Source organism: Hyaena hyaena, unplaced genomic scaffold (genome assembly GCF_003009895.1).
Source record: "Hyaena hyaena isolate Hyena2069 unplaced genomic scaffold, ASM300989v1 scaffold_637, whole genome shotgun sequence".
Classification (NCBI taxonomy): domain Eukaryota; kingdom Metazoa; phylum Chordata; class Mammalia; order Carnivora; family Hyaenidae; genus Hyaena; species Hyaena hyaena.
Genome location: NW_024081260.1, coordinates 153,150 through 180,172, shown reverse-complemented (window position 1 = coordinate 180,172; position 27,023 = coordinate 153,150). Strand labels below are relative to the sequence as shown.

The window sequence follows — 27,023 nt, the reverse complement described above, 5'->3', positions numbered from 1 at the left end:
CAGAGCCCGATGCGGGGCTCGAACCCACGAACTGCGAGATCATGACCTAAGGGAAAGTCGGGCGCTTAACCGACTAAGCCACCCAGGCGCCCCTCCAATTTCAAAACTTAAGAGGTTTTACCTGTAATACAACAACAGCAATAACAATAACAAAAGGCTTGTATATGAGAAAAACTAAAACAATATTTATAATACTGAAGTCTGCTCTTACTAAACCAAAACAAACTATATTGTAATATACATATATTTAAATGGCTTTACCTTGTAAGTTGTAAAAGGAGCACTCTCAGAAGTCGACGTGATTTCAGAGCTTTAATCATTCTGGAGTCAATTTTCACTGACTTCTCACTTCTTGAATATCCCAAAAGGCCAAGTATCAATTAAAACATTAATTTTTTCCATGTTCTTCTCTTGGTGTTGACTTCTGATACAAAAAAAAGGCCTTTGAAATATCTTCACCACATAAATCAATGACGACACTTTAGTTTGGCATGTATTTTCTGGTGTTTGGTAAGATTAGAACTCCCACGGAAAGCTTTCCCACACACGTCACACTCATACGGTTTCTCTCCAGTGTGGATTCTCTGGTGATGATTAAGGGTTGAGATCTGGCTGAAGGCTTTCCTGCATTCTCCACACTCATAGGGCTTTTCTCCAGAGTGAATCCTTTGGTGATTAATAAGGGCGGAGTTCACATAGAAGGCCTTCCCACACTCCTTACACTCATACGGCTTCTCTCCTGTGTGGATTCTCTGGTGTTTGATGAGGGCTGAGCTCACGCTAAAGGCTTTCCCACATTCGTCACACTCATAGGGCTTTTCCCCAGAGTGGATTCTCTGATGCTTGATAAGGTCTGAGCTCACACTAAATGCTTTGCCACACTCATTACATTCATACGGTTTCTCCCCGTTGTGGATTCTCTGATGTATGATCAGGTGTGCCCTCACACCAAAGCCTTTCCTACACTCGTTACAAGTATAGGGCTTCTCGCCTGTGTGGATTCTCTCATGCACAGTGAGGGTGGAGCGCACACTGAAGGCTTTTCCGCAGTGATCACACTCATAGGGTTTCTCGCCAGTGTGGATTCTCCGGTGTCGAACGAGGCCTGAGCTCTGGGCAAACTTCTTTCCACATTCACTACAAGTGTACCGTCTCCCTTCTGTGGGCCAGACTTCTTGCCTTTGTACCCGGTTCACATACTGAGAGGCTTTCTCACGCTCAGGTACCTGTAACGTATCCCCATTATGTATGCTGGCAACCTGCTTGTGTGGGTCCATCCTTACAAAATTCTTCCCTCAGAACAGACACCTTATTCGTGCCTCTGGCTTTGATTCCTGAAATCATAATAAATAGAGTTTCAAATGTAATTTATTCCTTGTTGCTAAAGCAACAGGATGTGACACGGACTTAACTAGAACCCTCAAATATGCTTGATAAACCCAGGACACACCAATCAAATGTGTTAGTCAGTCTATATGCAGTGACATATCACAACACTATTAGAATGAACACCCGACTCAAATGTCTATTTAAAAATTACCCTTTATGATGGTATCGACAGCACAGAATCTGGAATATAAGTGAATATAAAAATAATACTTAGTTCTTACTTAAAAAGACTTTTCATCTATTTAATTAAGTTGGGAAACAAGAGAGGAATTGAAGACATTTGTAGTCAGTAGAGCTGATGATGGACTATACAAATACAGAAGATAAAAGAACCAGAAATTCAACGGATAATAACTTTGGAAGAATGACAGCAGCATCACCGACAGCTGTGTTGTTACCACTCACGGAAAGTCCATACTATTTGGCTGGAACTTATCTCTTCTCTGCCTCTTTCCACCTTACAAATTGTTTTATGTCTCAACAGTAATAAAGTGATGATATGCACCCTCGATATGATGAGAATGGCACTTCACCTTTGGGGTCACCCTCCCCAAAACCTATAACCTCAATATAGTAATAAGAAAAACAACAGTCAACTCCCAATTGAGTGGCATTCTGCCAAAAACCTGACTCCTCAAAACTGTCAAGGTCATCGAGGTGCCTGGGTGGCTCAGTCATTTAAGTGTCAGTTAAGCATGGGGTATATTGGAACTCTCTGTACTATCTTCACAATCTTTCTGTAACTCTAAAATGTCCAGAGTACACAGAAACCATTCTGAAAATTTTGCTTAAAAATCTGTCTATGCAGGGCATCTGGTTGGCTCAGTCAGAAGAGCATGGGACTCCTGATCTTGGAGGTATGAGTTTGAGCCCCAATTTGGTTGTAGAGATTACTTAAAATAAATAAACACATAAATGTATTTATGCAACACAAAGAAATAGAAAGATATTCCATGTTCATGTGTTGGAAGAATATTTGTAAAATGTCTATTTACTCAAAGCAATCTACACATTTAATGCAATCCCTACCAAAATACCAACATCATTTTTCACAGAACTACTATAAACAATCCTAAAATTTGTGTAGATCCACAAAGACCCCGAATAGCCAAAGCAATCTTGAAAAGCAAAGCAAAGCTGGAGGCATCACAATTCTGGACTTCAAGTTATATTGCAAAGCTGCAGTGATCAAGAAAGTAGACATAGATCAATGGAGCAGAATAGAAACCCCAGAAATGATCCCACAACTATATGATTAATTAATCTTCAGCAAAGCTGGATAGAATATTCAGTGGGAAAAAGAATGTTTCTTCAAAAAATGCTGTTGGGAAAAACTGGACAGCAACATGCAAAAGAATGAAACTGGACCACTTTCTTACATTATACACAAGAATAAATTCAAAATGGATTAAAAACCTAAATGTGAGACTGAAAACGATGAAAATCCTAGAAAAGAAAATAGGCAGTAACCTTCTGACATCAGCCATAGCAATTTCTTCCTAGATATATCTCTGGAGACATGGGAAACAAAAGCAAAAATGAACTATTGGGACCTCATCAACATAAAAGGCTTCTGTACAGTGAAAGAAACAATCAACAAAACTAAAAGGCAACGTACAGAATGGGAGAAGATATCTGCAAATAACATATCTGGGACCTGGGAAAAAAAATTAAGCACATGAAATTATAGATGTATCACTGTATAAACAAATGCATCATTAGAGCAGACCAGTCAAGGGAGGTATGGAAAAAATAATGACAATATCTACATACTACTTTTGTATCAGGTGCCATCATGTAAGCCTGATAACAATTCTAGGCAGGAGCTTTTGTCATCCTCATTTACATATGAAGAAAGAGAGGCACAGAGAGATTCAGTGATTTGGCCACAATCACAAGTTTAGACCTAAATGCCCAAAAACGGGGAAAAAAAAAGAAATATCCTTAAGAGACTAAAAGTTTTATGATGATTTAATTAGTAAATACATGTCCCAGGGCGCCTGGGTAGCTCAGTCAGTTAAGCATCCGACCTCCGCTCAGGTCATGATCTCGTGGTTCATGGGTTCAAGCCCCCCATCGGGCTCTGTGGTGACAGCTCAGAGCCTGGAGCCTGCTTCAGATTCTGTCTCCTCTCTTTCTCTCTCTCTCAAAAATAAATACACACTAAAATATTTAAAAAATAAATAAAAACATGTCCCTTCCCTTGCTGCTGTCTGGGTTCATGCAACTCAGCCACTGTCTCAAGACCGACCCCCGCCCTCCCCGCCTGTCCCTGTCCCAGACCTGGCAGTCCTTAGGCCGAAAGGTCGGTTACTGGCCTCGGCCAGGGTCAACCGCGCTGGAGCCAGCCCAGAACTTAGAGTTTCCTAGGAGCAGAATTCTTGAAACCAGAGAAAACAGCCCCTCTAATGCTGCCACGCAGTTTTCCACCTGGAGTGTGCGATTCAGTAGGATTCCTCTTCCGGAGCCTCCTCTTTGTTACCGTTCTTTTGTAAAAACAAACAAACAAACAATAAAAAAAAAACTACACTATTTTACTCAAAAGGCAAAGACTACCACAGCTGTCACACTAACTAGTGAGGGTCTGGGCGAAAACGCAAAGTGAAACAAGGGGCTGATCCGCTAGGACGTGTCCGATCCCAGGCTGAGGCAGCCCGTGCCCCAACTCCCTGCCGCGGGGCACTCCCGGGCCACGCGGGGGGCGCGAAGCGGCTGCTCAGAGCCGGGCACCGGCCCTACGGGCCAGCCTGCCGCACGGGTGTACTCCGCACGCACAAGGAAACGTCCTGGGCACCGGGGTGGAAGAGGAAGCCTGTCCCAAGTACGCATTTCCAGTCCTCCTCAGTTTCCCCTTCCGTTCGAAAAGGCGGGCCGAGGGTCGGCTGGGGGCGACCCCACACCTACCAGGGGTGCACGTGGTCACGGCAGCGCCACAGAACTCGGGAGGCCGTGGGAAAGACCAGGCCGCACTGGCGCGTCGGGCCTGCGGCCGGAGGGGAGGCCGGCCAGGCTCCAGCGTGCTCAGCTCGGGACGCGACGGTCGGGCCCGCAGGGGCGCCCGAGCAATGCTCTCCCCGCCCCCCGCGGGCCGGAAGTCCCGGCACTTCCGGGGCGGCCCCCGGGCACTTCCGCCGGGCCCTCCGCTAGCACAGGCCTGGAGCGCCGCAGCCGAGGGCAGGCGGCGGGAGGCCGAGCCGACACCCTCTCGTTCACAAAGGTGACTTCCGCTTGCTGATTCTGTCCAGTGTAGGACGCGGGGCTCTTGAATCTTGGAATTTAAAGACACCGCGGCCGGAAAAGGCAGCATCTCCAGGGGGACCCTGCAGGATCCCCAAAACCTCCGCGCGGGACCGCTGGAGTTCGGGTCTTCATCACCGAAGATCCGAAAGCCAGAGCTGCTCTTCTCTGTGCTTGAAGATTAGGGACCAGGTCCAGGAGGGCGGAGCTTTGAAAACTTGACTGTAACACCGACTGGCCGTCAATGGAAGAATTCAACCCAAACACCAAGTCAGTACACTTGTATGGACATAGAACCTGATGAAAGGAGTAAGACCTAGAATGAAACATTACAGTTGGAGGCTCAGAGTATGGATCCATCCCCTGGCGGAGTACACAATAAGAACATACAAGAACAAGGGTCAGACCTGAGGGCATAATCAGCCAGAAGAGAAATGGACTAAACAAGAAGCCTGGATTCTCTTCTACCAGCACCACTAACCTTAATGGGCGACCCAGTGATCGCTTGGCCTCTGTGGACCTCCGTTTGCAGAATGGGTTGGGAAATGATCTCAAAGGCCACTTCCAAGCCTAGCATTTTATAGACTATGAATAATTAAACACAACAAAGCAACGCAGTGATTTCTTTGGTGCACTACACATTAAAACCGATTTTCTAATTCGAGTTGATCCTTTTTAAACCTTCCGTTTTAAACCTGTTTAAGTGCCATTGAGCTATGAGAGATGAATGTTCTTAAAAGGTCTTTTTTTTTTTAATATTTTTATTTATTTCTAGGAGAGAGAGAGACAGCGTGAGCAGGGGAGGGTCAGAGAGACAGGGAGTCACAGACTGAAACAGGCTCCAGGCTCTGAGCTGGCAGTCAGAGCCCGACGCGGGGCTCGAACCCACGAACCGCGAGATCATGACCTAAACGAAAGTCGGACACTTAACCGACTAAGCCACCCAAGTCCCCCTTAAAAGGTCTTTTAAATTAATTTAGGAAGTAACATTTTCTTCTACATATTTGCCTCCATAGTTAAGAGTAATACTCTGTTAAAAACTTTCTAAGTGGGCATGCGTTTTACTTGGCAAACTGACCACATTCTGGCTTGTGGTTTCCTTGGAGTAATTAATCCTGTCTAGCTGCTGTCCAAGGGACAGTTGAAAGTTGTATGTTGTCTCCAAAGCTACATCTTTTATATGACCCCCTGGAAACGAGATAGCCCTCTGAAGTCTTATCTTTGATTCTATAAAAGGAAACTAGACTGTAGTCCTGTAACACCTGGTACTTGGTATAACAAGGGAGGCAGATCTGATCTTGCAAGCAACCTTAGAACATCATTAGAGACCTTTTTATGGCTGGGGCCCCTGGGTGGCTCAGTCAGATGTCCAACTTCAGTGCAGACCACGCGAGTTTAAGCCCCACATTGGGCTCTGTGCTGACAGCTGGGAGTCTGGAGCCTGCTTAAAATTCTGCTCTTTCCCTCCCCAACTCACTCAGTCTCCCTCTCTCAAAAATAAACACTTAAAAAAAAAAATGTGGTTTACCATCACTCTGACATGTATATGGCTGTGAACTCCCTTTTTCTTTTCTAATCTTACATACTATAAATCTAACAAGTTCCTTTTAAAGCTTGCCATAGCTAATTTTTCTAATTGCAGTGATAGTATTTCTATCTCCTTTCTCCTATATACCTTAAATATGTCCAGCCCAGGACTTCTCAGCTTTGGCAATATTAAACATACGAAGCCAGATAATTTGTGTTGCTGTGTGGGCTGTTTGTGCATGCACGGTGTTTAGAGCGTCCTTAGCTTCTATCTGCTAGACGCTAGTAGAATCCCAGCTGTCCACCAGTGGTCGAACCAAAGCTATCTCCAGACATTTAACCAATTTTCTCCAGTTGAGAACCACTGGCTTAACCTCAGATACAAAAGTCTATTCTCAAGCACTTTTGCAACAATAACTTTAACACAGTAATCTTTAGAGTTTCCTATTCTAGGGCGCCTGGGTGGCTCAGTTGGTTAAGTGTCTGACTTCGGCTCAGGTCATGATCTTACGGTTTGTGGGTTTGAGCCCCGTGTCGGGCTCTGTGCTGACAGCCAGCTCAGAGTCTGGAGCTTGTTTCAAATTCTGTATCTCCCTCTCTCTCTGACCCTCCCCTGCTCATGCTGTCTCTCTCTCTCTTAGAAATAAAAATTTTTTAAATTCTTTTTAGAGTTTCCTATTCCTATTTTGTTCCTTAAAGAATAAATTTGGCCAAACAAGTGGAGAGCTTCTTATTTCAGTTTTCACATATATTCTCCTAACGTTGGATTTTTTAGTCTTAGTCTTAGGTAGAGGCAACTATAGATGTTCTACAGAAACAGGTCTGTGCACAAAGTGGTAAGAGAGACATATAAACTTGAAAACAGCTTAAAAATTTCTGTAGATAACTCCATAAATAATCCACACAATGATGCAACAAGCATTTATTAAACGCCTACTGTGTGCTCAGCACTGTACTAGGCACTAGGGGGTAGAGAGATACAAACGTAAAAGTTATTATTTCTGCCCTCAAGGAGCTTACAATTTAATTCCGGAAATAAATACAAATGTTAAACTACAATACAGAGAGCTAGAAAATAATTACAAAGCAACATACTAGTAAGTGCATGGACCACAGTACAAACTTAAAGGGTAAGTGCTAAGGCAGCACAGAACAAGGGATGTCTCAGTGTGAGGTGAAGTCAGGGAGAGCCCACTTGGAAGATATAAAGCAGCTAGGCTTTGAAGGGATGGGTGAGTTAAGAGGTGGAGCCAAGAAACCACAATCTAAACAAAAGAAATTGCATGAGAAAGGCACAGAGGCAAGGGATTGTAAGACAGCAGTGGAAGGCCGCAGGAAGTCTGAACAAGAGGAGTCAAAGTGAATAAGCTAGAGAATGAGGTTGAGGCAGATGAAGCGTGAAGGGCAAAACTTGGAGAATCTGGAACACCCCCACTGAGAGAGCAGTTATCTGCTGAGTGTTTTTGACCGAAAATGGACTTTGAGGAGGATCACCTTAGAAGTGTTACTGGAAGGGAGTCTTGAAAGCAAGGAAACTAGAAAGAATTACAACAGCCTGGCTTCAGATGACATAGCTCTGCAGAAGGCTACAGGAATGGCAGAAATGTAAGAGATCCAGCCTCCAGGAGAAAACTGAGAACAGCAATGACTTAGCAAGATCTGAGACGTGTCGAGTGGAGAGCAGACAACTAAAGGACAACTCCAAGACTAGGATAAGAAGTATGAAGGGCAGGGCGCCGGGGGCTCAGGACACGATCTGAGTTGTGAGTTTGAGCCCCACCCTGAGCATGGAGCCTACTTTTAAAAAAAATAAAGAAATATGAAGGGCAGTGAGTCTATTCAGGGTAAAGAAGCTACGCAATAATGCCTATTTGAAAGGAAAATGTGGTTTGGGGGACATGAGTGATGAGTTCTGTTTTAAAATATGAAATTATATAGGTAACTGACCCACAGGGTGGGAAATAATTACTGAAATACAGAAGGTAAGTGTGAACAATCAAAACAGACAAATAGAAATGAGTAGAGGAAAAATACTGGATAAACCCACAACATGGGGATTATTTTCAGTGGAGAGGAGAAAAAAGACTAATAAAGAAAAGCTAAAAATTGGGAGGAAAATGATCAAAATGGATCCCACAAACCAAAGAAGAGAATTCCTGAGGTGCAGGGAAAACTCAACAGTGTGAAATATAGATCAAGGACAAGGGGCTCCTGGGTGGCTCAGTCGGTTAAGGGTCCAACTCTTGATTTTGGCTCAGGTCATGATCTCAAGCTTCTTGAGCTTGAGGCCTACACTGGGCTCCACGCTGACAATACAGAGCCTGCTTGGAATTCTCTCTTTCTGCCCCTCTCCTGCTCACATGCTTGCTTTCTCTCTCTCTCTCAAAACAGGATAAGAACTTAGAAAAGGCATTGATATTTGTTCATAGGACACTTAAGTGGCATGCTGAGTAATAAGCCAGTAAGAAGTTTGAGGAATATATTAATGAGAAAATGGGGTTGAAAAATGGATGACATGTTTGAAAGATCATTAATGACAAAAGAAAAACAGATTGGCAGCTGCAAATGGGCAGTGAAGTTAAAGGTTTTCCACACTTTATGCTGTAGGTAAACTTAACTACTGTCCTCCCAACAGACCATATGCATGGTTGGACACCAAGGATATTTCATTTCCCTCCACAATTCTACTTCCCTGGGGCAGTTTAGAGAGAAATGTACCCGAATCTGTACCTTATTGCTTCTTCTTGCTAGTTACTCACATGTTTTACTTGTACAATTTAGCTTTCTAGTACTACAAAGCATCAGAAGCATCAACATTTAAAGATACAATCATCAACCCAAATGACATTTTCAACCAATTGCACTACACAGTGCTGTACCACCATACATTCCCTTCCCCAGTAGCTAGCTAGCTTATGGCCAGGGATGCTGGCCAACAGCTGGCCAGCGTCAGGGTGTTCATTAGAGACAACAGCACAGTGGTCAGCAGCACAGGCTTGAGAATCTGACACTCTGGGCAGAGCCCCTGCTTTGTCATTCCCAGATACATGAACTTAGTCAACTCACTCATCTCGCTAAGCCTATTTCCTCGTCTATAAAATGCAAGATACAGTATGTCAAAACCATGAGAAACCCTTAGCATAGAGCCTGGCACACAGTAAGTACTTAATAAATGTCAGCTATTACTATTTCGAGTCTCAGAACCAAGAGTGAAGCTAACTGCTCTGCATGGCAATCATTCACCACATTCTAGCACTGCCACCTTGCTCAATGGAGTAAACCTTTGAAGGCTGACGCTTCTCCTAGGACTGTGTTGCATGGCAGCAGAGTGACAGAAGAACCACTTTATCATGCCAGGTCCTAAAATGAGAAGATCATGATGGGAGAAGGTACTGGTGAACAGTTCATTTCAGATCAAGAGCATAAAAACAGAATCTTAGCACACATCACACATGGTTAAGAGCTCAAAATAAAGTCATAAAGATGGAGCAACCACATTCTGGTGCGAAGAGTGAGAGGTGGAGACCAAGAACAGACTTCTATGTGTGCCACCAAACAAACAGCAGCCTCTCCTTCCCTACACCATGTGGCTATTTCTGTATGCAGCTGAACCAGACTCAAAAGTTCTTTCAGGTTAGTCTGTTCTCATTCTTTCCAGCAGAACACTGAGCTTTCAGCGCACAGCTTCCTTTCTCTGAATTCTGCCAGACGCTTAGTCGTTGTGGATTTAATGCGTAGCATGGCTACACATTACTGTGGTAGCGATGTTAGCTGGTGTGCCTACAGTCGTTTCATCGTGCTTCTCTAAGAGCCCTCACTGGAGGGCTCCCCTCAACTGCCTGGGAGACTGTGCGTGTGTGCACATACCTTCCCTCTGGCATTGACTCCATCCTGTAAGACCCGCACACATGCAGCACTGGTCTCAGGCAGCGTTCATGTCTTACAGAGAGCAAGGATCTGGAAACAACCAGATTTGTTCCTGGTTTCTTGAAATTTCAAGTCCAAGAGAATGAGGAATGGAATTCCCTCCAAGTGCAAGGGAATCTATAGTCCAAAAAGGGGGGAAAAGGAGGGTGAGAAAATAAAGGATAATGGAAAGCCAGTTTTGAAAAAGTTAACCGAGGAGGGGCACCTGGGAGGCTTAGTTGGTTAAGTGTCCGACTCCTGATTTCAGCTGAGGTCATGATCTCACGGTTCACTTCAAGCCCTGCATCAGCCTCCACACTGGCAGCACCGAACCTGCTTGGGATTCATATTCTCTCTCTCTCCCCAACCCCCAGCCTCTTCTCTGCTCACTCATGTTCTCTCTCAAAATAAACATTTAAAAAAATCTTTAAAATAAAAAAGAAAATAGAAACAGTTAACCAAGGAAACCAGCATGACCTATGACAGGTGGGTATCAATGGCTCAATGAAATAGGTATAACAACCTTGATGTTGTCAGTGGTCAGGGTGGGCCATAGTGGGAAACAGAAGGGACTTTATAGGGAAGGAATTTATGATCTAAAAGGTGGACCTTTACGATGAAAGATTTTAGACTGGTTTTTAAAAACAGCAATCATAAAATAACATGATTAGCAAGGGCTATCCCTGTTCAGAACAGTCAGTGTGAAGTTGTGTAAATTCTCTTGGCGTTTTCTTTAGAACATGTAGCATATTCTTCTGAATAGATTTGATGGAATCAATTCCCATTTTGAAAGCTGACTTTGAAAAATAAGCCAAAAGTGACTCAATTCCAAGTCTGGTGAACAAGTGGGTAATGGCCAAAAACAAGATGTTATTCAAGAGTAAAAGTCTTCCAAATGTCAGGAGGAGTGGTAGCACTTCTGGAACAACCCAGACCACCAAATTTAAAGGGCAGATCGCGTTCGGATGCACAGGTTCTGGTGTGTTGCTTAAAATAGCCTTGTTACTTTATAGAATATCCCCTGGTATATGGAAAGTCTCAAAGAAGAAAGATCGTGCCTGGTGAGGAGTTAATATTGCGTTTCCACTGGTTTACGGATGCACACACACCGGAATTCAGAAGAGTGAGGAACTGTGAGGTGAGGTATTCGACAGACCACCGCTGTGCATTTATAAAGCTAATGGCGAGAGACAGATGGAGAATGAAGGGTGAGGAGCTAAGGCCATCTACGGAGGGAGGGCAAGGGTAGTGACAGCAGTGACAGACCACACCATCAGGGATTTGTGCAGACTGACAGGAGCCTGAGCGCAGGACTGTCACGGGCCAGAACAGATGAGGGGATGTTCTTTGTAAGGATTTTTAGTTCTTCTTCAAGCACCTGTCTCCCCTTTCGCCCACACGAGGCTGTAACCAGAACAGCGGAACAGTGTCCACGCCTCTATGCACCACGGCATACAGTGCGAAGGTGGAAAAGACAGCTGCAAGTCACCCAAAGGTACAACCACCCAAGCTCCAGAGCAGCTAGGCTAAGTCTCCACTCACCTCCTTCTCTGCTTCACTCCCACACATATCACTTCTTTTGCTGACACAGGTGCTGAGGGTGGGGGTGGTGAAGGACACGTATGGACGCTCAGTGACTCAGGGGAGTCAGTGAAGGTGATATATGAAGAAAAATGCTGGAGTGCTGTTAAAAATATAGCATTCTGAGTTTGCGTGGGAATACAGTTTTCCATTGACTATCAGGAACATTGGAATCAAATAACACGCACACTTAAGCATAAATACATTATGTGTCTGTAAAAAGTTCCCTAGAACTATGTTCTCAGAAAGCTAAATACCAATATAAGTCTCACAGGGAGGCTGCTTCACACTCTAAAGTAGCGTCTCAGAGCGGGTTAGGATGACAGTTGTGCCTGCAGGGAAATGAACAGGGGAAGGAGATCACAGGAGACGGGAAGAAGCAAAGGAACCGGGAGGAGCCCCTCTCAAACCTACAGCTACTCACCCGAAACACAAAATTAAGTGCCTCCACCACCAGCAAGCTGCTCAGATGCTACTTTGTTTCTAAAGGATGCATTAGGACCTCAGGAGCTCAGCTCCATCAGACACCTCCCGAGACAGTCAAGCTGATCCACCTGCATCACGGCACCGGCCCAAACTACTGAAGAGCTATTCTAACTCTGCCACTGCTATTGATTCTGACCCTAGGATCATGTTGTAGTGATGCCAAAGTTTCTGCCTTTTTACTTACACTGAAAGACATCACCAGCATGTGGATTCTCTAATGCTGAATAATGCCCAAACTAGGACTGTTGTTTTTCCCTAAACTCCAGCAGATTCAGATTTTTCTCCACTGTGGATTCTCTGATGCCGAATAAGACTTGACCTCTGAATAAAGGCTTTCCCACACTCATTACATTGATAGGGCTTCTCCCCTGTGTGAATTCTCAGGTGCTGTATGAGGCCAGTGTTCCCATTGAAGGCTTTCCCACATTCTTTACATTTATAGGGTCTTTCTCCAGTGTGGATTCTCTGGTGTTCAATCAGGCCTGACTTCTGACTGAAGGCCCTCCCACACTCATTGCATTTGTAGGGTTTCTCCCCAGTGTGGCTTCTCTGATGGCCAATGAGGTGTGAGCTCCGCCTGAAGGTTTTCCCACACTCCTCACACTCATAGGGCTTCTCCCCTGTGTGGATTCTCTGATGTCCAATGAGGTGAGAGCTATGGCTGAAAGCTTTCCCACACTCATTACATTCATAGGGTCTCTCCCCACTGTGGATTCTCTGGTGCAGAATGAGGCCCGCACTCTGACTGAAAGCCTTCCCACACTGATTGCACTGATACGGCTTCTCCCCAGTATGGATTCTCTGGTGCAGGATCAGGCCTGTGTTTTGACTGAAGGCTTTGCCACACTCCTTACAGTGATAGCGTTTTACTTTGTTGTGGATATCCTGATGGGAAAGAAGGGCTGACCTGTAACTGAAGGCTTTCCCACACACGTTACATTGATAGGGTTTCTCCCCAGTGTGGATTCTCCAGTGGCGAACAAGGCCTGAGCTCTGAGCAAAGCTCTTCCCACATTCATCACATTTATGCCGTCTCTCCTGCGTGGGATTTCCCCGCTGCCTCTCTAATCTGCCCAGAAGATCTCGAGCTTCTCCACGCTCATGACCCCCGATAACATCCCCGTTGCATTTGGCAGCTGTCTCTCCATGTGGTTGGACTCCAGTAGATATTACCTGTTTTGAAGCTAATTCCCTGTTCTCATTCCTGGTCTCACCACCTGAAATTAAAATGTGATAAACATCAAGTCAATGTCACTTTCTATTCTCCATGTTAGAAAGGAACAGAATATAAGGGAAAAGGAAAATACACATGGAAAAACTACCAGTAATCACACAGCTTCCATCTGTCTCCAAAATGTTACCATAACAGAGGGAGAGGAGAACAGGGTCAAGCTGGAAGGACCACAGGCCAAGTGGGGAAGAAGTGCATGAACACAGAGGTCTGTTGGGAGGGCACGAGAGCAGGGAAAGGATCACCCGAGGGGCAGCTGGGGAGTGGGTTGGAATACAGACGTACTGAATGACCTCCCGGGGCAGAAATGGGAAAAGCCCTGGCACTGAAAGGGAGGAGCATGACAGGCCTAAGGTCCCCCGGGGCTGGGCGCAGAGGACTCCCACTGGCAGACAGAACAGTGCCCACGGTAAGTCCTGGATCAGAGAATACAAGTCTGTGGGCCAGCGCTGTTTCTGTTAATACCTGACTTTAAACTTAAGGATGTCTTTCAGAAGGCTCACCGCTACCATCACATAACAAACAAACAACCTTAAGTGATGACAATAACCAGAGCTCTCCTTACCCAGGGAGAACATGTTTCTGTAATTTTCTGGCCTGTCATCTCTATGCAGATCCTTCTGTGATGGATCAAGAAGCCACTCCTCTCGAATTAGGGACACAGCCATGTCTTCAATCTTCTCCAGAGTCTGAAACAAAACAAAATCCCTATGTGGGACTGCCATTGTCCCACAGCTCAACCTCAGTGTCAGAGGTCCACCAGCATTGGGGAGGATCAAGGAGTGGGAACATACTGTGTAAAGGGATCTAAATAAGTGGGGAAAAAGAGGGAAATGCACCAGATTTACTGGGGGGAATGAAGAATCATGCACAAGTATTTGGAGCAAGCTCCTGGTGAGTACTGACTGCTACGGACAGTCCGGGTGCGTGGCAGACACCACCCGCCCTGCCGAACAGAGCTAGAAGCACTACGACTCACCTGCAGCCCTGCTGTGAGAAGTGTAGCCGTCATCTCCTGGTCCCCGGGACTTCCTTTCTGGGAAGGGGCAGGGCTCTGACAAGCAGAGACGGCTGAGAGGAGAAAGAAGCGAGGAATGAGACCAGCCCGGCTGCAGGAGGCAGCACTAACCCATTCCAAAGCTGTCTGCGTTTCAGAAGATATGCAAGTCAGAGATTTTGCACAAAAAGTGCTGAGCAGCCCCTGGCTGCCTCAGTAGGTGGAGCAAGCACCTACTGATCATCAGGTCATGAGTTTGAGCACCAGGTTAGGTACAGACTGCTTAAACATTTTTAAAAAATTAAAATGAAATATAAAATAAATTATATAAAATCAAATATAAGAAATCAAATCAAATCAAATCTGGTATCCTGGGCTGTGGGTCCACAATAATGGGTGCCCACGGGACACCTGCACTTTGACTTCCCACTCAGTGTGAAATTCCAGGTCAAAAATAGAGTACTGGTGCCCCACCAGGAACTTCTTCCCCACCAAACCTGTGTTCTATGCTTATGCTTTTGTACAGGATTTCTTTAGGTTCTGATCTCTTGGCAAATGGACTATGAGAACCGATCTACCTCTATTAACCCTACTACCCTCCTGAAACATCCACCACGACTGCCACTATCTGCTTCCTATAGATATCAGAGAGCACAACACCAAAATTAACAGACTGCTGTGTCTTGGGCAATACGCTTTAGAACTTTAGACAAGAATTATATTACTAACTGAAAATGTTTCTACGTTTCTTCTTTACAAATATTAAAAACCCATTTACATAGAACTGTTCTAAACCACATAAATGAAAGAAGAAACGCAGAGGAAGTACGAGATGACCTAGAATTATCTTGTTCTGCAAGAAGTTCTCAGAAAACGATGGGGAAATGTCAAAAGGGCACAGGAGCCAAACTGAAGGGGGCCTCCTCTGAATAAATCAGACACAATTTAAGCATCAAAATAAAGATAGTAATAAAATAAAGATAACTAAAGATATTTTATTTCTGGAATAAAGTAAGAATTTCTAAGTCCGTACTGACATATAAAATAAAATGGGGAGGAGGGGGAACACTCTGTATTACAAGTAAGTGCAGAAAGAATGACATAGTTAGAAAATCATCATTTGTAAGTCTTCATAATCACTGATTCAGTCCAGAAGCATCAACGATTACTAAAACCAGTATTTCAGCAACAAAAGTTTAATGAAGACCAGATATTTACACAGACTCGAGTATCTCCTCCACATATTACTTATTAATTATAAAGGGAAAAACAGTAACTTTACAATGAGTAACTCAGTCAAAATAAGCCTTTTTTTGAAAACGTGTACTTACTTTGAGAGAGTGTGCACAGCGGGAAAGCAGCAGAGAGGAGGAGAGAGAATCCCAAGCAGACTCTGTGCTGTCAGCACAGAGTCCGATGCAGGACTCAAACTCATGAACCATGAGATCATGACCTGAGCCGAGATCAAGAGTTGGACACTTAACCCACTAAGCCACCAAGTGCCCCAAACCTGGCAAAAATAACCTTAACCAAGTCCTCAAAGGTACCAATAGTAACAGGACAAATTCCTGTAATGCTGAGAAGGCTACAGCATCACTTCTGGGACGTTCCTGCCAAATATGCACAACTTGAATTTACACATAAGGAAACCTCACACAGACCCAAATTTTACAGCTATTCCATACAATAACTGACCTGTACTCTTCAAAAATGCCAGGGGCCTGAAGAGCAAAGGCCGAGAAACTATTTTTTAATTAAAAGAGTCTAAAGAGACAAGACAAATGACTGCAAACCTGGAATCTTGGACTAGACTCTGGAAGATAACTGGGGCAACTGGCAAAATATGTACATAAACTGTGGCCCAGATTAGTACAGTATCAGCATTACATTTCCAAATTGTGATGCCTTTATTGTGGCTATCAAAGAAAATGCTCTTGAAGATTATATTCTGAAATAATTACAAGTGGCATGATGATACCAGCAAAACCTCAAAAATGCCTATGTTGTTAATAAATTGGGATAACGTGGGTGGCTCAGTGGGCTGAATGTCTCACTCTTGATTTCGACCCAGGGTCATGGGATCAAGCCCCATGTCGGGGATCGAAGGGTAGAGTTGGCTTGAGATTCTCTCTTTCCTCCCTCTGACCCTCCCCGGCTCATGCTCTCATGTGAGCATGCATTTGCTCATGCATTCTTCCCTCCCCACCTCTCATTAGGCACCCAACTCTGGCCTCTGGTTTTGGCTCAAGTCATGATCTCAGTTAGTGGGATCGAGCCCCATCAGACTCCACACTGACAGCACGGAGCCTGCTTAGGATTCTCTCTCTCTGCTCCCCCGCCCCCACATGCACATGCTCTCCCCCCATCTCTCTCAAAACACATAACTTAAAAAAAAAAAACAAAACAAAACACTGGGAAGGCACCTGGATGGCTCAGTTGGTTGAGTATCCAACTTCAGCTCAGGTCATGCTTTCACAGCTCTTGAGTTTGAGCCCTGTGTCAGGCTCTCTGCTGTCAGCTGCAGAGCCTGCTTCAGATCCTCTGCACATACACCACTCCCCCACACCTCCCCTGCTCACTCTCCTTCTCTCAAAAATAAACACTTAAAAAATAAAATTAAATTGGGGCACCTGGGTGGCTCAGTCGGTTAAGCATCTGACTTCGGCTCAGGTCATGACCTCGCGGTTCATGGGTTCAAGCCCCACGTTGGGCTCTGTGCTAACAGCTAGCTCAGAGCCTGAAGCCTGTTTCAGATTTTGTGTCTCCCTCTCTCTATGACCCCCCCCTGCTCGCACGGTCTCTCTCTCTCTCAGAAATACAAACATTAAAAAAATTAAAAAAAAAAAATTAAAATTTAAAAAATATACTGGAGTAACAGAAATGTGCAAACATATAAAAATCTCCAAATTCTCTGATTTGTTCATGAATTTGCCAATGGGACTGATAGTCTGTATTTGAAGCCTAGATAAACACTTAAACTCAGATCTTAGGACTGGTTTATAAACAAAAATTCTAGTTCCTGGTTCTCCAGGAACTCAACAGGTACTTTCTTTTCTATTCCTCCCCCTCATCAATGAAATCTAACTCCTTACCCTTGTCTTGGGACCCTTGGGGCACTGGAGAGTTGTGCTGCGTTGCCATGGGTCGGAGCTGAGTATTCGGAAGCTCTGGTGCAGACTCTGAATGTACAACCTCCTCCCAGAGTCCATGACCATGTCCTCGGGCTGGGACCTGAAAACACCGGGGCAGCTGTATTACAAGAAATTCCTTTGCAAGAGGAAGCAAATAACATAAAAGGATCAAGAAGAGCACATCTCTAGGGACACATACTTGGGAAAGGAGGAAGCAGAATCTCACTTACTTCCTAGAGGCAGAACACAAATGTGTTGATTAGCACAGAAAGGTATCAATTTTGCACTCCCAAGGCATGGGAACACTGATAAACAGAAACTTAAAGCAGTGCTATTCCATAGAAAAAACTTTTGGAGGGGCGGCTGGGTGGCTCAGTTGGTTAAGCATCCAACTTTGGCTCAGGATATGATCACACGGTTCGTGGGTTCGAACCCCGCATCGGGCTCTGTGCTGATGGTTAGCGCAGAGCCAGGAGCCTGCTTCACATTCTGTATCTCCCTCTCTCTGTGACCCTCCCCTGCTCACACTGTTCCCTCTCTCTCTCAGAAATAAATAAAACATTAAAAAAACAAAACAAAACAAAAATTTTGGTAACAAACCAGGAAACCTTGGCTCTGGTCTCAGATCTACCTTTAGTTATGAGTGTCCAGAGTAACTGAAGTAATTCAGGCTCCCAACATACCAGTTTCCTACTTGGCAAAGATGAACAATTGTTGCAAGGATGTTATGAGGATAAAAAATGTATACATATTCTTTACAAAAATAAAAAGGACTCTACAAATATGAGCCACACCGCACTAGAACTATTCTTATCCTCACAAACAGAAACTGACAGCCAGCGTTCATTCCACTGCCATGGTGCCGAAGTCTATCCCCCCAGCTTCCACACACCCTGTGCACAGCATGCACACATCCTTCTACTTACTGGCCGTCCTAATATATCAATCTGCCTTTCCAAATCCTCCAGCAGGGTCACCACCTCCTCTCCGTTCTCTAGCTGATGTTCCTTAACCAGAGTCTGGAGCTCCTCAGGCAGGATGGTCAAGAACTGCTCTAGCACTAGCAGCTCCAAGATCTGCTCCTTGGTGTTCAAGTCTGGCCTTAGCCACTGATGGCAGAGTGCGCGGAGTTGTATCAGAGCTTCTCGGGGTCCTAATGTCTCCTGGTAGCATAACTTCCTGAAGCGCAGACGGAATAGCTCCTGGCCAGGAGGGTTATTTTCATGCAGACTAGATTCCTGGTCCCAGCCATGATCTTCCTCTACCTTGACGATTACAAGGTCTTCTTCAGGAGCTTGGTCTGGTGGGGATGAGGCTAACAACTTTCTTGATTCTGCTGCCATTTAGGGCTGGAAAAGCTCAGGAGGCTCGTTTCCACTACCTTTTCTATCTTCTTAAGAAGAACCTCCCAAAGGCCTCTTCTCTACGGGCAATTCTTGAGGAAGAGAAACCGTCAAACAATATTAAAGCAAATCAAAGGTCATAGTGATTTACTAAGACATCTTAACCTACCACAACACAGACTTCAAGGCTGTTATTTCAGTGATCCTCTCACTGTTCCAGAAGTAACACCTTACCTCTGTAGCTTTCTGCCATGCCAAATCCACCTGGGGGATATTCCCTTCCTTCTGCTTCCTCTCTTTGGGGATGGGGAATATGGCAAAACAAAGGCAGGAAACCATATAGACTAGGTCTAACTGAAATTCTGCATTTAATCTCAGCTGGCCTTCAGTTATGCTGATTTAACTCTCAGTATTTGTGACACTAGCTATACTGTTTCTACACACTTCACCTCCCAACCTATCATCCCTCATGCTCAACAGAGATTAATTTCTGTTCTTTTCTTTCTTTTGAGAGACAGAGAGAGAAGAGTGAGGGGCAGAAGGATGGGGGGAGGGAGAGAGAGAGAGAGAGAGAGAGAAGCGGGGCTCACCCAAAGTGGGGGTCAAGCTTGCTCAATGTGGGACTCAAACTGTAAGATCATGACCTGAGCTTAAGGGCTGAACCACCCAGGCTCCAAGAGGTAAATTTCTATACAATCTAGCTCAGGCTATTGTCCAGAATTCCTAACACAGAAGTCTTCTCCACTTAACATCCATTATACTTCTGTGTTCTCCATCTTCTCTCCTATGTCAAGGCTAACTACTTCTCCCATGGACCTTATCTTACTCTATAACTCTCTTTGGAGCAGTGGAGCTACCCTTCCAAGGAACCTAAATGCTCTATTTATACACACTAACGACTTCCAGAATGTTTTATAAATAAAATCATACAGTAGGTAGTCTTCTGAGTCTGGCATCTTTCACTTGGCATAATACATATGAGGTCATCAATGCTGTTGCATGTATTGGTAGTTTATTCCTTAGGGGGATGTATGTTTATCCATTCCTTGAGAGGTCTCTCAAGTCGTTTTCAGTTTTTGACAATTACAAATAAAGGCATTATGAACATCTGCACGTGAGGTTTTGTGTAAACATGTTCTCATTTCACCTAGGTAAATATCTAAAAGTAAAAGTGGTGGGTCACATGGCAGGTATACATGTAACTTTATAAGGAACTGCAAAACTTTTTTTTTTTTAATGTTTGTTTATTTTTGAGAGAGAGCATGAGCAGTGGAGGGGCAGAAAGAAGGGACAGAGGATCCAAAGCAGGCTCCATGCTGACAGCAGGGTCCAAAACTGTTTTCTCTCTCTTTTTTTTAAATTGTTAATGTTTATTTATTATTGAAACAGAGAGAAACAGACCATGAGTGGGGGAGGAGCAGAGAGATGAGACAGAGAATTAGAAGCAGGCTCCAGGCTCTGAGCTGTCAGCACAGAGCCTGACATAGGGCTCAAACCCACAAACCTGAGATCATGACCTGAGTCAAAGTCGGATGCTTAACTGACTGAGCCACCCAGGTGCCCCCAAAGCAGTTTTCTAAAGTAGTTATAACATACTGCATTCCACTAGAGATTCCTGAGAACTGGTTGCTTCCTATCCTAACAAGCAGTATTTGATATGGATTTATTTTTAATTTTAGATATTCTAACAAATGTGTAATGGCATCTCATTATGGTTTTATGTATTTATTTATTTATTTTAACCACTCCCTGGTATCTCACTATGGCCTTTTTTATTTTTGAGAGAGAGAGCAAGCAGGGGATGGACACAGAATGTGAAGCAGGCTCCAGGCTCTGAGCTGTCAGCACACAGACCAGTGTGGGGCTACCCCTGAACCATGAGATTGTGACCTGAGCCGAAGTCAGTAAATTAACTGATTGAGCCACCCAGGTGCCCACTCATTGTGGTTTTAATTCATATTTTCCTTCTAATTATGTAGAGCATCCTTTCACCTGCTTACCTACCATCTGTATGATCTTCTCTGGTGAAGTATCTGTTCAAAACCTTTGCCTGTTTTAAAAATTAAGTTCTTTTATTGAGTTTTGAGAATTCCTTATGTATTTCAGACAAGGCCATTATGAGACATAAAACTGTTACAGTTTTAGGTTTTACCTTAGGTCTATCTATGATCCATTTTGAGTTAATTTTTTAAAGTAATCTCTACACCCAATGTGGGGCTCAAACTCATGACCCCAAGATCAAGAATCACATGCTCCACCTACTGAGCCACCCAGGCATCCCAAATTTTGAGTTAATTTTTGCACAGAGCTTAAAGTGTGGATGGAGTTTCGTTTTTTGGAACACGGGATACCAAACTGCTCTAGCACCGTTTTCAAAACGATTACCCCTTTACCCAGTGAATTATCTTTATATCTCTGTCAACAATCAATTGACCACATACGTGTGGGTTTATTTCTCTAATCTCTATTCTGTTCCATATTTTAACCTATATCTTTACCCTTTACCCCAAGCAGAATTGTCTTGAATATTGTGGCTTTCAAAATTTTAAAATCAAATATTAAGAGTCCTTCAACTTTGTTGAATATTTTCAAAATTATTTTGACTTTATTTATTTATTTTGAGACAGACAGAGACAGCGTGAATGGGGGAAGGGCAGAGAGAGAGGGAAAGAGAGAGAGAATCCCAAGCAGGCTCCACACTGTCAGGAGACAGCTTGATGTGGGGCTTGAACTCACCAAACTGTGAGATCATGACCTGAGCCAAAACCAAGAGACAGACACTTAATCAATTCAGCCACCCAGGTGCCCCTCTTTTTTCTAATTCCATTGCCTTTTGATATAAATTTGTACCAACCCATCCCCCGATCCCCAGAACTCGATTTGTGCTGAATCTATAGCTCACTGACATTTTAATATCCATTCTATAGTCTATCTCTCCACTTAAGTCCTCTCTGATTTCTTTCATTAGTGCCCAAACCACCTATTCTTAAAGGACAAGATACAATATTTTCTCCTTTAAAATCTTTTTTTGGGGTACCTGGCTGGCTCAGGCAGGAGAGCAGGCAACTCTTGATCTTGGAGTCATGAGTTCAAGCACCACATTGGAAATAGAGCTTAGTTTAAATGAGTAATTTTTCTACAGTTATGTATTATTAGCTGTAAAAGAATTTTGACTTCCTAACTTAATTGTATGTTCCCTAGGAGTAAAGATCTGTATCTTTTATTAAGAAAATCAAAGATCATTTGGGGCGCTTGGGTGGCTTAGTCGGTTAAGCGTCCGACTTTCGCTTAGGTCATGATCTCGCGGTTCGTGGCTTCGGGCCCCTGTGTCAGGCTCTGTGCTGACTGCCAGCTCAGAGCCTGGAGCCTGTTTCAGTCTGTGACTCCCTCTCTCTCTGACCCTCCCCTGCTCACGCTGTCTCTCTCTCTCTCCTAGAAATAAAAAAAAAAACATTAAAAAGAAAATCAAAGATCATTCAAGGGGTATTATTTATAATATCTAACAGAAAATATATTTGTATTTGTTTAAGAGCAAGATTCAAATACAAGACCTATAGGTCTAAAGAGTTTATTAAAGGGTCCTATTTCTCTGTGGGACTGGTCTATGGCCTTTAGCTTTGGTAACACACATCACCTCTCATCTGCACTTGCAGTGGTTAAGGTCTTCCTGCCTTTGGCTATTCTTTTCTCTCATTCATGTTCCACACAGCTGCCTGTTGTAGTCTGAACTGTGTCCTCCTGAAAGACATGCTGAGGTCCTAACCTCTGATACCTGTGAATGTAATCTTATCTGGAAACAGGGTCTTTGCAGATTTAATCAAGTTAGGATGAGGTTATACTGGAGTAGAGTAGGTCCTTAATACAACATGACTGGAATTCTTTTAGGAAAATAAGAAACAGAGATTGAGATATACAAAGACACATGTGAAGACACAGGCACAGAAGAGAGTTGTGCAACCACAGAGGCAGATAAGGAGTTATGCAGCTACAAGCAAGGAATGCCCATAGCAACCAGAAATTAGGTCAATGTGGTTCTGCTAGCATCTTTAAGGTTTTTTTTAATGTTTACTTTATTTTTGAGGAGAGGGTACAAATGGAAAAGGGACGGAGAGAGGAGAGAACAGAGGATCTGAAGCAGGCTCTGTGCTGGCAGCAGAGAGCCCAATGTGGGGCTCAAGCCCATGAACCACAAGATCATGACCAGAGTCTCTGTCAGAAGCTTCACCAACTGAGCCCCCAGGTGCCCCGCCAACATCTTGATTTTGGACTTTTGGTCTCTATAGCTATGAAAGAAGATATTTCTGTTGTGATAAGCCACCCAGCTTGTGGTACTTTGTTACAATATGTTACCCTATGAAATTAACCTTTCTACAAAGACTGTTTTAATAAATATGTAATATAACTCATCACTTTAAAATCTTTTGAAAGGGAGCCCACCTCTTCAGCATGATATGCAAGGCCTTTTATGCTATATAAGCCTGCCTACCTTCATCTGCTCTAAGCTCACCTTCACATAGTTTTTCCAAAAGGGGCTTTCTTTAAGCTCCACTCTACTACAGAGCTCTTTATTCTAGCTCGGTGGTTTTCAACCAGGTCAATTTTACTCCCCTCTCCCAGGGACATTTGGCAATGTCTGAAAACATTTCTGGTTGTTACAATTAAAGGGAAGGGATGCTACCGGTATCTAGTAGGTAGAAAACAAAGATGCTACTAAACGTCTTATATGCATAACATAGACTCCACAACAAAGGATGATCTGTCAATGCCAAGGTTGATAAATCCTGGCCTAGCTGAAACCATCAACTCTAACTTAAAAGTCTCACCTTACCTACTACCTTTTTCATGAGGTCTCTGTCACTCCCACTCTGACCTGCCCCCACCCACAAGGAGATTAAGGTGCTCATTCTTGCCAAGGCATTTTATACATGGTCCAAATAGAGGATTTATCACATTGTGTAGGTACTGTAAATGTGTGCCCACGGACATGGTTTTCTTACAAATGTTTGTTTATGGCAGTCATCTTCTGCTCTCTCTTATAAAACAAGTTTTATTACATATTTGTTTTCCAGAAAGATCACAAAGGCAGCACTACAGACAATGGAAAAGAGCACAAATGAAGGCAGCATATCCAAAAGCAGTTGGCAAGATATGAAGACGATAAAACCACAGGCCTATAATCCTTAAAGAAAGAAGAGAGACAGGCCCTTAGGAGGATAATCAGATTATATCTACTTCCTGACATGAGTCCAAAGCAGTGCCTCTTTCAGGAGTTTTTTTTCTTTGGGGGAGGGGGGAGGGGGGTAGGGATAGTTCACAGTCACTGCAATCAAATGAAAACAGAGCTTCTCCCTAGAAAAAAAGTACACAGGCACAAAAGTTTACATTCAATTTCAGCACAGTTCACAGACCTGATGCCCATGCACAGACTCCAGGGACATTAAGTACCTTACTTAGAGGGACACCAGGCTGGCTCAGTGGGAACGGCATGCGATTCCTGGTCTCAGGGGCTGAGTCTGAGCCCCACGTTGCAGGGTAGAAATTACTGAAAAATATATCAGGGCACCTGGGTGGCTCAGTTGGTTAGGCATCTGACTCGATTTCAGCTCCGGTCGGTTTGAACCCACAGTTCGTGAGATCAAGCCCTGCGCTGGGCTCTGTGCTAACAGCAGAAAACCTGCTTGGGATTCCATCTCTGCCCCTCTCCAGCTCACACACCTCTCCTTCTTTTTCTAAAAAATTAAAATTAAAAAATAATAATAACACACACACAGGCATAAACCTAAAAAAACAGGAACAAAAAACAATGCTTAGCGTATGGACAGAAAAGGAAGAAAACTGGAAAATTATCTTTAAAATAAAATTAGATATGGCTGAGAACAATAGTTTGGGGAGTAAACTACTAATACCAAGAACAAAGGAGTAAGAGATAGGGTTAAATATGGTGTCCAACATCAGAGAGTTTAATACATCAAGATTTTATAGAGAAGCAGGGGGATTTCCTGGAATAGTGAGGGCTGGACGAATCTGGGCAAGAGGTTGAGATTTTGTGGAGAATTTGAGACAAGGGGTAATCATTTTTGTTTTGAACACCCAGGATTAATATCCATGGTCTTAAAATAATTTTTAAAAACTCAATTAAAAAAAGTCAATTAGGGGGCACCTAGGTGGCTAAGCTGGTTAATCCTCCGACTTCAGCTCAGGTCATGATCTCTCAGTTTGTGAATTCGAGCCCCGCGCAGGGCTCTGTGCTGACAGCTAGGAGCCTGGAGCCTGCTCCACATTCTGTGTCTCCCTCTCTCTCTGTCCCTTCCCCGCTCATACTGTCACTCAAAAACAAACATTAAAAAATTAAAAGAAAAGAACTTTATATTGTTTAAGATATTAAAGTAAATATAACACATTAACATCATAGTAAATAATGTTAAATAATGTCTCAATAGTGAAACCCAGAGAAGTCATCTAATTATCAGGTCTGTTCACAATTTGTACGAAATCAGCCAACCAGTCTTGTCCTTTTTCTACCCTGATTTTTTTAAATATAATTTTCCACTTTTTAGTCTCTTCCTTCTCCAGTCAAGGTTTCGACAATTACAACCTATAACTAATCAAGTACAAAGATATGGACAATATTAGTCTAGTATGTATCTTCCTCTCAGTTTCGTGTATACACATCTGTATTGAGTTGGTAAAGACTGCTTCTTATGTCCTCTTTTAGGAATACCTGATCAAGGGGCGCCTGGGAGGCCCAGTCAAGCACCCGACTCTTGATTGTGGCTGAGGTGGTGATCTCCCTGTTCACAGGTTTGAGCCCCACCTAGGGCTGGCTCCATCTTGACAGAGCCGAGCCTGCTTGGGATGCTCTCTGCCCCTCCCCCGCTCTCAAAATAAAAATAAACTTTTCAAAAAAGAATACTTGGTCAAGTTTATTAATTTAGAAAGTTAAAACAGTCAACCTGTACAGAGTCTTCTGATCTCAAATGCTACATAATCCAGTGATCTACTAAAGGCACAACTCAGACTTTAAAAGCACTATTTTCTTAATAGATGAAAAGGAATGCTTTTCTTCCTTCAGACTGATGAAGTCTACTTTGGGATGTCTGAGAACAGAAAATAAAACAAAACCAGAAAGAGACTGTCCAGGCTTTAAAGATCAAGAGAAAAACAGATGAAGCAAAAACTGTGCTTTATAGCTATCAAAGTGATGGAGCTGGTTTTAATATCCGCCACACTTCACCTTCACCACAGATTCAAATTCTTATGCATTTGTTAAAACAACGATTCCTGAAAAATATACTTGACTGAGCTAATCAAACAACAGGAATATGGGTTGTCTTCAGGTGTGGTAGTGGCGGTCTTACTGTTGCCTGACAAAAAACTACTCCTGAGTGATCTGTTTTGGGAATGGGGCCCCTCCATTAAAAGGGATCCCAGGCATCCACTTTAGCCGGCCTTGAGAACAGAGTGAGTACTCAGAGTAAGGCTGAATTCTCTATTACCCCAAAGTTGTGACCCATGTGTTTTTTGTGCAATTACTCAGCCCACCACCGTGTTCTGCATACACTACGAAGAGCAGACTGCATTAACAGCAAACACAATTCGGGGCTTCCAAAAGCAAAGTACTGCTTACAAAAAAATAAGAAGAAGAAGAAGAATTTTTTTTTTTTTTTTTTTTGGTATCGTGAAGGAAATGCAAAATTGCTGAGTAAAAACAATTCGGATCATGGAAACAGCTGCACAAAAGATAACGTGGGGGCGGTTTTCCATTTTAAAACAAAATAGCACCACAAAAAGATGAGGGGTATGAAGAAACCGAGGGTTCGGGGACGCGCCGCCCGCGGACCCTCAGGCCCGGGCCCCGTCAGTCCCTCGCGCCCACCGCGTCCGCTCCCCGCTCCCCCACCCCCGCGGACCCCAGTCGCCGTCAGTCCCCGGCGCCCCCAGCGGACCCTCAGGCCCGGCCCGGCGGCGGCCTACTCTGGCCCACAAAGCGCTCCTCTCCTCCGCCCGGAGCCCGGCCCGTTACTCACCGCGAGTTCCGGGGGCGGCCCGGGGCGGGGAAGGGAGGCTGCAGAGGGCCGACGGACGGACCGTAGGGGCGGCGGGGGGGAAACCGGGGCGAGAGCTGCAGCCGGACACGGGCCCGCGGGCCTCTAACTTCCAAACCCGCTGAGCTACAACCTCGACCGACGCGCATC

The 27,023-nt window shown here is 44.1% G+C and overlaps 2 protein-coding genes across 6 annotated transcripts in view; both read right to left on the bottom strand.

Moving 5' to 3' along the window:
* Positions 1-11,689, bottom strand: part of LOC120249080 (zinc finger protein with KRAB and SCAN domains 8-like) — an 18,180-nt gene extending 6,491 nt beyond the window's left edge. For 3 of the 5 annotated variants that reach the window (XR_005532769.1, XR_005532770.1, XR_005532768.1), the window contains exons 1-2: positions 4,294-4,418; positions 262-1,334 (exon numbers count right to left, since the gene is read on the bottom strand). Coding sequence is in view for 1 of the 5 variants with exons in the window: in XM_039257582.1 (XP_039113513.1) it covers positions 468-1,277 (810 nt within the window). In the remaining 4 variants the exon portion in view is untranslated. Of the gene's footprint in view, positions 1-210; positions 1,335-4,293; positions 4,419-11,601 lie in introns of those variants that run through there. The other 2 variants (XR_005532771.1, XM_039257582.1) reach the window with 2 other exon arrangements.
* ZKSCAN8 (zinc finger with KRAB and SCAN domains 8) lies at positions 9,852-27,023 on the bottom strand. Its single transcript, XM_039257565.1, has 7 exons — positions 26,856-27,023; positions 18,412-18,920; positions 17,447-17,585; positions 14,337-14,428; positions 13,923-14,046; positions 11,602-13,343; positions 9,852-10,197 (listed from the first exon to the last, which is right to left on the bottom strand). Exons 2-6 carry the CDS (start codon positions 18,826-18,828, stop codon positions 12,382-12,384), a joined length of 1,734 nt encoding a protein of 577 aa, XP_039113496.1. The 5' UTR covers positions 18,829-18,920; positions 26,856-27,023; the 3' UTR covers positions 9,852-10,197; positions 11,602-12,381.

Coding starts and splice junctions, on each gene's coding strand:
- ZKSCAN8 (XM_039257565.1), bottom strand. CDS start 18,828: ATGGCAGCAGAATCAAGAAAGTTGTTAGCCTCATCCCCACCAGACCAA. Junction 17,586..18,411: donor TTGATATATTAGGACGGCCA/GTAAGTAGAAGG, acceptor CGGTGTTTTCAG/GTCCCAGCCCGAGGACATGG. Junction 14,047..14,336: donor TTCTCACAGCAGGGCTGCAG/GTGAGTCGTAGT, acceptor GTTTTGTTTCAG/ACTCTGGAGAAGATTGAAGA.